This window comes from Crocodylus siamensis, chromosome 3 (assembly GCF_052110815.1).
Source record: "Crocodylus siamensis isolate JL-2025a chromosome 3, ASM5211081v1, whole genome shotgun sequence".
NCBI lineage: Eukaryota > Metazoa > Chordata > Crocodylia > Crocodylidae > Crocodylus > Crocodylus siamensis.
Window position 1 is genome coordinate 125,436,760 of NC_143397.1, and position 12,067 is coordinate 125,448,826.

The 12,067-nt window shown below is 40.0% G+C and overlaps 1 protein-coding gene across 3 annotated transcripts in view; it reads right to left on the minus strand.

Annotated features, from left to right (window-relative positions):
* The window catches only part of ADCY2 (adenylate cyclase 2), a 404,271-nt gene that overhangs the window by 105,915 nt on the left and 286,289 nt on the right, over window positions 1–12,067 (minus strand). For all 3 annotated transcript variants that reach the window (XM_090039146.1, XM_090039147.1, XM_090039145.1), the window contains 5 exons: window positions 6,958–7,116; window positions 6,467–6,599; window positions 5,885–6,061; window positions 4,941–4,984; window positions 314–394 (listed from right to left, as the gene is read on the minus strand). In XM_090039146.1, the coding sequence (XP_089895272.1) occupies window positions 314–394; window positions 4,941–4,984; window positions 5,885–6,061; window positions 6,467–6,599; window positions 6,958–7,116 (594 nt within the window). The remainder of the gene's footprint in view (window positions 1–313; window positions 395–4,940; window positions 4,985–5,884; window positions 6,062–6,466; window positions 6,600–6,957; window positions 7,117–12,067) is intronic.

Genomic DNA, 12,067 nt, shown 5'->3' on the forward strand with positions numbered 1-12,067 from the left:
GCAGAAAGAAAAAGGACCCAGCCTTTGAGCAATGGAAGTTCAAGGTGTTTGAGACAAACAGAACACCCTGTTATTGCATGAATCACCAGGACAGCCATTACTGGATCCCATGCCACGGAAAAGGTTTCGGTGGTACAGTGCGGCAAGAACTGGATAGTCTGAGTGCTCCACTCTCTCCTACACAGAATAAGGGTGGCATCTCCATGGCTTTTTGAGTCTTGGGCACCCAGGCAAGACACAGCAGTAATGCTGGCACCCATTGTAGACTACTGTGAAAGCTAAGTGGACGAGATGATACAGGATGTAAACATACTTTTGAGCATTGATTCCATCAATGGCCTGAATCATCCTCTCATTTAGCTCTTCTTCAAACCTTTTCTTCTGTGATTTTGTTCTGCAATGAAAAATGGAGAGAAATTATCCATTTGGAAAAAAGTATCAATCTTTTAATAAATATTAACTTTAAACTTTAAATAATGTTAGGGGTTGGTATTAAATGGAATGAAACAACAACAATTTCACACCAGTATCATAGTAGTATGTAAAAGCCTCTACTAGATTGGGTCTTCTCATGCTAGGCTTTTTAAAAACATTTTCCTAAGTAACCATCCTTGCCTCAAAGGACTTACAGTCTAAAAGCTAAAGCAGTTCTTAGAAAAAAAAGAAATAGAGAAGCTTGTAGAAAACCAGAACTGGGGACATTCTTTTTTGAAGCACAGACCGCTCCCTGGTTATGTAATGAACTTATAAAATATAATTTGATAGTCTCAGCTCCCTAAAAATATGTCCCCATGTGCTATAGCTATTTTTGGTAATTCTTTGTCAGCTTCGCATGACAAGGTAATAACATGCCATTGCACTGAAAAATAATCAAGCATTCTTCATGGAGGCATTGCTTAGTTCACACTGCTCCTTCCCGTGGTGTGCCCTGTTCTGATTAGAGGATACAGGTCTTTTCAGCAGCAGGTTTTAAAAGAATTTTTCATTAAAATGTTAGTTTCAAAAGCACCTCAGGCTTCTCATTATGTAATTTTTAAAAACTACTATAGTGAACAAAAAAGAAAATTTTCTTTTGTGGTCCACAGAAATGGATCTCTCTGCCACTGTGTTTTGCCTCCAACTTAATGTATATGAATGAACCTGGGATGATGCAACTGTCCCAAGTACTCACTATGATGTAGCCAATCAAGTGCTGGTGTTTTGAGCAGAGGTGCATGCATAATATCTTTCATTTCTTGCTTTGGTGTGGTGCAATAAGGAATTTGTGATAAGGAGATCATACTCCAAACACTTGCTCAGTAGGAGAATACCATTTGAATGGATTTTCCCCATGCATTCCTTTCTAAGTGTTTGTTTCTATAGCTTAGAGTCCCTGGCCACTCTAGCACTGAAATTGCCAAGAAGAATTATCTTATCTTCTTTGGGGCAGATGACAGGACTTGGTCGAGTTTAGAATTAATTTTTTTTTCATCTTCTGTATCAAGGATCAGGGCACATGCACTGATGTTGTGTATTGGCCAGTAGAAGACAAAGGGTCATGAGATGCTCGTTGATGCCAACTGGACATTCTAGCATTTGAGTAACAATCTTGGTTTTGATAGCAACAACAATGCTGTGAATGTGTCTTTTTTTTATATCTCCTTTCCAAAAAAAGGTGTAGCCACCAGCATGCTCTGTGAGCTACCACTCTCCTCCATTCCTGGTTTTACTAAGTGCAGTCATGTTTGTATCAAATTGTGCAATTTCTCCAGCCCCGTGTGCTGCCTTTTGCTCCAGTCAGTCACCATTAGGGTTGTCCCTAATTAGGGTGCAGATGTTCCCCAAATTGCAAATTTCATTACTTGATATGGACCACAGATGAAGTGATTCCATTAGATACGGTTTTCCAGTCAGGTGAAATGAGATAGGTGATGTTTAGACCACCTTCTCTGCCCCACTTCCCATGTGGGGTGAGCAGAGTGGATCCTGAATAGGTGTGCTCATCACAGTAGCAGCTGCTGAATTGCACACCTGTCTCAGTTCCAAGTACAAAACATTCACCATACATTTATTGCCCCAGTGTAGGTACACGACTAGGGGCTTCTGGTAATCAGTAGCACCTGTTCCATCATCACTTTCCCATCACTACAAAACTTGTGATTGAAGGAAAACACTTATGCATGTTTTCTTTTAACATGGGGATGCTGTTGTGCATCAGCAACCACACAACACTTCACAGAAACTTTAATCCTAGAAGACTGGGCATATCTATTCTTGCGCACCTTTCATCTGCCTCTGCATCCATTGTGAAGTATGATTTCTTCAACTGCCTGCTCCACCAGTGAAGACTTTTATTATTTTTGGATCACTGTTAGTTTGGAAATCTCACCCAACATTGCCACCATGGGTGACCCTACCAGGAGGAGTACAAAACTCCAGACAGCACTGATCTCAAGGTCACTGGTAGCATACAAAACTCTCCATCATATCGAAGTTGTGATCCTTGGAAAGAATCAAGGTCCCACAGAGTGGTTCAAAGCCACACAAAAAGAATATACTAGGTTTTTAGAGTAACTTCTGTAGAACCATACCGCTTTTTTATACAACCCAATTGATTTTATGCCTGCTGAATGCTATACAGCTTAGGTATATATTATGTACTTGTGGCCTATTTTTATACCCTGGACAATCAGTCTAGAATGAAAACAGACTTTGGCTTATTTAATATTATTTAACCCTATCAGTAAATTACTAAAATGAACAAATCATTTAGTCATAGGAGCTAAATATTTCACATACAGAAGCTGATAATGAGGCTCAAAAAAACAGATGTAGGCATGCAGACATAAATAAATGCAGATTTTTAAAGGTGCTGTGAGCCATGTCTAACTGTTTCCACTGACCTCAATGAGGAAGACTAACTGCTCAGTGTTCCTGAAAAAAAAAATCAGTCCCCTAAACATGAATACAGGGGCCTAACTTTAAATTCTTGTTTCAAAAACATCTTGGTCATCAGTTTTTTATGTTGTGTTTCCAGGTTAAGTTGTACAATCAGGCCCCTCCGTCTACACATTCAGGGAAAGGTGCAATGGGATCTATTGTGCAATCCAGATAATTGCGCCTCCTGCCATCCCATATGGGCAGGCAGGAGGTGTGATTGTGGGATTACACATTATACCCCATAATGCCTCATTGCCGGTGAAGAGGGACCCTGATCCCGGACTCCTCTGCACCAAGAAGAAGCAAGCTGTTGTGGCTGGGAGCCCCCTCAGCTAAGAGACAGCTGCTGAAATCCCCCAGCCATGGTGCTCCCCCAGGCAACAGCAGCTGTGGTCTCTCAGGCCCAGGGATGCATGCAGCTCCCATAGCTGTGATCTCCCAGCTGTGGCAGCACTTCACACACCCCCAAGGTCAGGAGATCAAAACTGTGAGGGCAACCCACACACCCCTGTGGTCCAGAGATTGCAATTGTGGCTCACCACTGCCAGGATCCATTATCTGCAGCTGCAGGACACTGAGTCCTGGCGGCTGTGGGGTGCTGCCAGGTCCTAAAGTCCCCTCAGCTGTGGGACTCCCAGCCCCAGCTGGACATGATGCACCCCTGCAGCTGGGAGCCTGGTCAACAGACAGGGCTCACAGCTACAGGGGAGACCCTGCTAGATGTGCAAGTTAAAGCTGGATACTAATCAGCTATAAAGTTAGTATACATTTTTAAAGTCTAACTTCATAGCTGGTTGGATGGAGCTTTTTATGGCATGATAGGTACTTTGCCTAGGTAGCCAGTCTTAGTTATTGTGTAATAACTGTAGCATATAGAGGGATACTTTTTTGTATCTATTTTTGAGAGCAATTTAAAATCAAGAAAAGGCATTTTGAGCATCCTAAAGAAACATCACATGCTGAAAATACTACAGTAAAAACAGTAACTACACTACTGTGCTGGCATACGTGAGTTCTGCACACTATCCAATTTGAACCATTGTGCTTTGGTCATAAAGGTAGAATATAATATGGGTTTTAAGGATTAGCAAGCACTAGCCAGCATCCAGAAAAGTCATTAAATAGGAATGCCCCGCTCTCTGGTAATCTGTGACTGGCATACGAGATGCTTAAAGAGCAAAGACGTGAAGAAAAACTAAAGCGGCACTATAGGAAGGAGGAACTGCCCCTAAAGCAAAGGAAATGAAGTACTAGGTTTTTAATGGAATACTTATTTTAAAGTATTTTTATAGTATTCATCATGTCACTTATAATAAGAAAAGGAAACGTTATCTACGGTTTAACTTTCTTAGATTCTTAAAAATCTGCTAACCATCTCAATTTTCTTACAATACAATAAAGACTGTATTTTTAAATAAGACTCTTCCTCTAGGCCCCCTACCTGTTTTATTTTGAAATTCAAAGAATTTCTCGGGGGGGCGGGGTTAAAGAACATGTTCACCTGCATCTATTTTTCTCTACTTTTGACCTACTAACTGGAAAAAATAGCCACCAAATGACAATTTAAGCCTTATCATATAAATGCATATTTATTTTTCTATCACTGACACAGAAGATGGGGTATATCAGCCTTTCATCAAACTTATTTTCTCAAAAGGAATTGTACATTGAACTGAACACTGCATTGAAATACCTAACAGCCAACAATATATGATATATGAAGGGGGACACCAAAAGATTTAATAGGATATTTAATATAGTGTACAATGAGACAACTGCATTCAATATAAAATTTTCATAGGGCTGGTAGCACATCAATATATAGAGTACTGCTACTTGATAGCAAGACGTGCATCCATAGCCAATAAGAACGACTTTGAAAACATGCCTGTTTTTACTTCAAGTCTCCAGGATGGAAGAATTTATTCTAAAAATCATACTTTGGTAAGAAATGGCTCACAACATTTTAATATCAAGCATGTCTTAGTTCTTGTACTTTAGATGAATGAATTTATAAATACCTTTCTCTGCAACGCTGGAAATGATATTGGCCCATAGGAACATCCTAAAAACAAAAGCAAAAGAAAAACTGTATCAACTACAAAACAGCTGAAACTATTCCTTACTTTAAAAATGTATCATCAGGCTAACCGCTTTATCAAGGAATATAGAAATAAAAATATTTGCAGGGTTCATTACCAGACTGATACAGGTGAAGGGTTTCAAACATTTTAACATTTATGAGCTTTTCCTTATTAAAACAATTTTAATAAAGAACAAAAAAGGGAATGAGATGGAGATCAAGATGACAAGCTTAAGTGACAAACTCCAATTGCAAGCATTGTATTATTAATTATAATTGCCTGGATCCTGAAAGGTTTTTCCCTATCAGTTTCACTGCTTCACAACACAAGCATGACACCACAGAGATCAGTGCCCGAACTCCCACCAACTTCAGTGGGTGCTGGAGTTATTAAGCATCTTTGAAAATCAAGCCACTTCTGGCCCAGTGTCTACATAGGTACATTTGTTTTTAAATGAGGATCCCTGACACCAGCACTCATCACAATTACAGTTATCTGGTGACCAGATATAATATCCTGATGCTTTTTGTGGCAAGGATTCTGCAATCACTGTATGTTTTTATTTGATGTACTACAGTTACTGGGAAAATCTGAAGATTATTAAGGAGTTAGCTCAAATGGCCAATCTTGGTGGACAAAATATGGGGTAACAAAATCAGGCCCATTAGCAGCTGAAGTCAATTTAATTAAGCATCTAATTTAGTCAATAGAAGGGCTCCCAATGACCTGGATTGGATTCTGATTAGCCCCTTAAAGCTGGTATCAAAAATTTTTGGGTATCAAAAATGCTTTTTAATTAGCAGGGAATAAAACAGTATCAAAGGGGTCTTTTTCCTTTCAAGATAGCTAATCTGATTGAAATGACATAAATGGGCCCATACTGTGGTACTAATCTTGCCGTTTTCCGTGGTCATGCTGTCCCTGTGGTGTAAGTGTGCAAAGGGCTTGGCTGCTCCCCACGATTCGAGATACCGGGTCATGCGAACTGAGGCTCTCATCTTAGCACCATCGAGGGTGTGCCTGGGTCTGATGTGGTGCTGTGGGCTTCGTTTTTCCCCCTGATCAAGAGTTAAAAGGGAAGGGGAAGAAAAAATTATGTATAAATCTAACTGTTAACTCTAACAGACAACATACACTGCATCGTACTCCTATGTGGTACTCTTATATAGGTATATACCTATATAAAAGTAGGGCCTATAACTGATAGCTGCTGAGAACCGCCAATTCCAAATTCTATCCATGAGAGTTACAGATGTTCATTATTTCCCAAGATCAGTCTCATGATGTATGTCAAAGAACATTTTGTTGCAACAAAGCTAATATGCAAACCTCATTAGCTGGCAACAGTGAGTTTAAAAAAATTCATCTGGATAGTTTCTGAAAAATGATATATTAAAAACATAAACACGAATGGTTCTGTTTCAAAGTATAACTATAATTGGCAACTGTGAGGTACTACTAACCTTGGGATTGATCACAAAGTAGGTTTTAACATTATGTTCTTTCAGATATGGGTCTCTGGCATCTCCGTCCCCTTCTTCCACTTTGTAAGCTCCATTCAAATGCGCCAGAGTGACTGAAGTAATGTGAACACGGCTGAAATTATGGTTTTTTAAAAAAATGACCATCACAGTATTACAAATATTCAGACATTTTCAACACAGTTTTTAACACAGATTTTCATAACTGAAATAAACACTCATTTTCAAAGTTCCAATATGCACAAATTAGGGAAAGACAAATGAGTCTGGAGCTTTTCAGGCACAAAAATCTAGCCACAAATCATGTCCTTCCCCAACAACACAGCTAGCAACCATGACTGTTAATATCAGTAGCCTGCTCTTAATATTAGTTAATATTTCTTTATATAAGATTTTTGTTGATGCGTTATTTTATTTTATAGAGAAATACAGTAAAACACATATGTCCAAAGATTAACAGAGAGCACTCTTACCCTGGAACACCTCCAGCTTCCATGTGGTTTGCCAGTGTAACATCATGGGACCATACATCATACTGCCATTTCTGTAGTCCAATAACACCACAAAGGACATTTCCAGAATGCACCCCTACACGCATATTAATATCAACCCCAGTGGCATCTCTGACCTTCCTAAATTTGAGAAGAAGAATTCTATTAGGATACGGTATAGGGCCATAATCTCTGAATTCACAGAAGAGCCAAAATGGTAGTAGCAATAGCTTGTTCTTTCATTTACTTAAACTATCCATGAACTCAGTTGTAGGCTTTTGCTGACATGGTTATCTTTTATAAATTGCTGTTTCTATTGATATTTTTTAAACCATTTTTTAAACAAATATTTATGTCCAAAGTAAAATTCCCTCCTTTGGCTGTTTATTGTTAACATAGAGCTATAGTGAGAAAGGTGTGACATTCTGGCTAAAACCTGCATTGGGATATTTTGGGAAGTTTGGGCCAGATGACATTCCAACTATTAGATGCATAAATGGAATTAGAGCCTTGGTACATGTTGCACTTTAACCTGTTCAGATGTTGATTGGCATTAGTGTTAGCTAGAGCTTGGACCAGTTACACCTTAAGGCAGGAGTGGGCAATTATTTTGGTTGGTGGGTCACTTAATGAGCTTTGGCGAGTTGTCATGGGGTGCACACAAAATCTTTCAGAAGATATAATTTTAACAATTACAAATAAAAAACAAATCATATACTAAAAATCAAACATTTACTATATTTTAATTTTATTTCAAAAAAGTTTTATCCTTATTTATGTGTTTTTGAGTAGTATATATGTAGGGGAGATTGCACTGATAGTTCAAAATAAAGTCTTAATCTTGTACATTGTGTGAAGGGAGTTTTGTGGGGGATATGTGGGACGGGTAGGTGTGGATGTGTGTGTATTAGGGCTGTGCAAAGCTTCAGTCACTGATTTGATTTGGTGGAGATTAGGCTGCTGAATCTCCAAATCTGAATTGAATCAGAAGACCCTTTAATCTCTCCAAATCGAATCGGAAAGATTCGATGATTCAGACATACACAGCTTTAAATGTTTTTTCTGAATACCTCAAGGTATCAGGCAGCTTGTGAACACTGAGATGGTGTGACAGATAGAGCATCCCATGGGAGTGCAGGGGGATCCCCAGCATGCTTGGTGCTGGACCCCTCCCCAGCTTGGCAACTGGGGCCTCCTGGGTATGGGGGGGCACCCAGGGTCCCCCCATGGCCAATCGCTGAGCAAGGGTGTGTGAGGGGGGTTCCCTGCACACTTGGCGGTGGACTCGGAAGTGGATCAGAAGTACTTCCAATCCACTTCTAGGTCCTCCGCTGAGCATGCGGGGAAGGGGAGGGCCCGCACTCCTGTGGGATGCTCCATCTGCCCCAGCATCACAGTGTTCACAAGCCACGCCTGGTACTTTGAGGTATGTAGAAAAAACATTTAAAGCTGTGTCTATGATTGAATCACTGATTCTTTGAATCAGCATCAAATCTTTAGATTCGGATTTGACTGAATCAAATCAGGACAGTGATCCAAATCAATTAATTGAATCACTGCCCCCCAAATTGGGCCAAATCTGAATCGAATACAGCCTGCTTGGCACATCCCTTGTGTGTATTATCCTCACATACTTTACAGAAGGATAATAAATACATTAATCAATTAACAATACTGAACATATGTAAACTTCCATTTTGGGAGGTTCATGGTATAAAGCAATACATGCACAGGCGTAATTGCAGGGGTCAGGTACATGGGAATAGTAACATTCACATATTCAGTTTCACAGGAAGGAGTGCTAGAACATCCTTTGTGGAAACAACTGTGGAACAAAAATGGCATGGCCTTTCCTTTTTTGAAGCATCAAGAAGTGACTAATGTATTCAGCTCTGTCCTGCCATTCTGCATTGTCTTCTGCCTGGTTTCAGACTAACACAGCCACTTATCTCTCTCCTTTTCTGCTGCTGAGACTTTTCTTTTGAAACCTCTCTGTGAGCAGCAATGAAACAATAAACAGAACTTTGTTTCTGCAGGAAGACTGGGACAGGATACAACTTTTTAACAGCTGCTACTATTGAAAACAAATATTTTTCTGTTTTCATGTAGCAGAGAACAGGAACAAAGACAAAGCTTTTCAGCTCCATTATTTCCAGAATGGTCTTATACCTTTTGCTTTATATCTGGGCCAACAAATAGGTCAATCAAGGAACACACCCTTTTTCCCTGACCCTGTTCTTTCTCCAAAACCTGGACTGAGTTTGTAATATGCAGGGGACTGATATCCCCGGCAAGTGCTTCTCAAATGCTCCCACATGTGCTGTACTGCAGATGACACAGGTTCTTTTGTGTAATAAAAGCAAAAGATGTTTCATTCTCAAGTTTCTCATCTCCTGCTGTGGAATAAAAATTACTATATCGGCATAAATCCTTGACTATCAAGAGAAGAGAAAAAAACCCCCACAAAAATACAAATAATCATTTTGCAACTCTGTTGTATTTCTTAAGAATAACATTAATATTCAATGCTAAAAGGTTATACTGCAAATCATATACAATCTTCTTGGACCGTAATTCAGTACATTTGCACATACCCAAAGTTCACATAAATAATTTCTCTTAAAAGCAAATACTGCATACAGCATAGTCATTAATGAAAATACCTATTGCCATTTGACTAATCATGAAGGTGAAGGAGAAATAAAATACAGGCATTTGGAAATGTGATTACATTTGTGGATTTAAATGTCATTAGTATCAACTAGATAAGATAAAACAAGTTAAAAGGCAAAAAAATGGGTATTGAGTATAAGCCATCAAATGCTAACCAGGGATGATTTCAATCAGGAATCAAATTCCCATTTTGAGCTGAAGTTATAATACTGAAAACACAAGAAATGATTGTGGGGAGGAGGTAAAGAGGTATTTGGATAAGAGATTATGACAATCCTGGGATTAAATAAAAACAGAAAATACAGAATACTATAAAGCAAACCAATCATTATTTACTTAGTATTGGGGAAAAGACTATAGTAAATCAAAATGTTATGAATTGAAGAAAAGGCACTTGAAAGACATACTGGAACCTTTTATTTTCTTTAAAAAAAATGTGACATTTGGAATATCAGTGCTGCTGGGGTCATTCTGGAAGCAATTACACTGTATCCTGTGGTAAGAAGCAATACTGAAGGGTTATGTAAGTCAGAAAGTTTTCTTTTTTTCTTAATGTGTGCTCAAATGATGTGCTGGCTAACAGAACAAGTCAGAACAGGTTCTTGGTTTCCCTTAACTTGCGCCTAAGACAAAAGTAGAATTACTATTCTTAAATGTAGATTAATGGATGCAAAATGCCTAAGGCTCTGGAATTATGTACATCTTTAAAACAAGGCTTTTGCTTAATTAACATTCTGATCCAAGGCCTAAATGACTTTCAGTTTGCATATCAACAAAACAAAACATAGAAATTAGGGGTATAGGCCCCAATTCAGCAGAACATTTTCAGTTAGCATTTCTAAAGGAGTGGCAGGTGACAGGTACCTAAGACTGGCTATCTAAAACAAAAAGAAAACCCACTGTCAGAGCAGGAAGATGTCTTCAACTAGCCAATGAAAAATACAAAGCACAGGAGTACATCTGAAACTCTCATCTCTCAAGGCTGCAGAGAACAGCCTTCATCTGCTCAGCACCCAGAGGCAGGAATCCTCCCGTGAAGGTAAGAGCCTCAACTTGTTTTTTAAAGAAGGCAGAGTGCTGTCACCACCCACCTTCTCAACAACAGTCTCCTGATTAGGAAAAGAGAGCACAAGATTCTCAATGTTTTCTAGCAGCAGGGGACTCAATCCCACATCTCTCCCCTCCCAAGGAAGTGCTCTAACCCAACAGGCTATCAACCAGGGAAGATGCAAGTATGTATGTTGCTGGGGGCAGGAGGGCACAGTCCATGGGTGTGAACAAGCTTTCAAATGACCTGACTAATTAGGCAGCTTCCTTTGAGCTGCCTAAACCCAAGTTGGATTCTGCTAAGTGCAGGCATTTGTGTGGGCAGCCAGAAGAAAGTCATTCTGGGGGGTCAGGGGAAGGAAGAGGAGGGGTAAAGGGCTTGGTGGATCCAAAGGGCAGTAGTTGTGGGGGTTAAAACAGCACAGCCATGAGGCTGTGGTGAGTGGCTGGGCTTTTCCAGCTGTGAACACACACAGGCATTCGTTAGGCCAGGCTAATCCAGTTTAGACCAGGTTAACCCAGGCCAATCTAAAGTTAGTTCCCCTCCAAGGGGAGCCCATTTTTTGTGCAATTTAAACCCTGTGAACACCTGCATGCCTGGTCATTTAGACTGCCCTAAGCTTGGTTAGGGAAACCAAAATGTAATGCTTACATATACCCCATCCTTCCTGTTGAAGCTGGGTCATTAAGCAGCAAAGCATGCAAGATGCACGGATTCAGGGAAAGCAGCAAGAAGGAACAAAGCTGTACAGCCTAGCTCTAAGGACTCTCAGCTAGGGAGGAGAGGTCCTGACTTCTGGTTCCTGTTACAAGAACTATATCTACATTTTATTTAATGCATGCTTGGTGTAAAAAGACAAAACCTTCTGGGGGTGAAGAGAACATTGAATCTGGCTCTGTGACTTCCAAGGTGAATGCTTTATTTACTAGACTACTACATAGAAATGGCTTTTATCACCACTGCAGTCTGAGAGAAGCCTCATCCTGTTAATAAGTTATGCTCAGAGCACATGATAGCTGAAGCTTCTCAGAGGACATGAGCAGGACACCCAGGATAGGGACAGACCTTACACCTAAACCAGTTTAAGTGATCAGAAACTGGTTTAAACCTGTAACAGAACCTAAGTTCAGTGCACATAAACCAGTTTCAGATTGGGTGAAACTGTTTAAAGATACGCCTGGTTGAAAGTAGTATCAGACTTAATTGATTTGGGTCAAACTGGTTTATGAAACTTCTGTGCCAGACCCACGGGTGATGCATAGGGGGTGCACAGCTGTGCACTCCCTGGAAGTGCCAGCTGCAAAACCAGAAGTGCTACCCCCCATTGGCAATATAGTGCCTCTCCCAGACTTGGGAGGTACTGGTCACCAA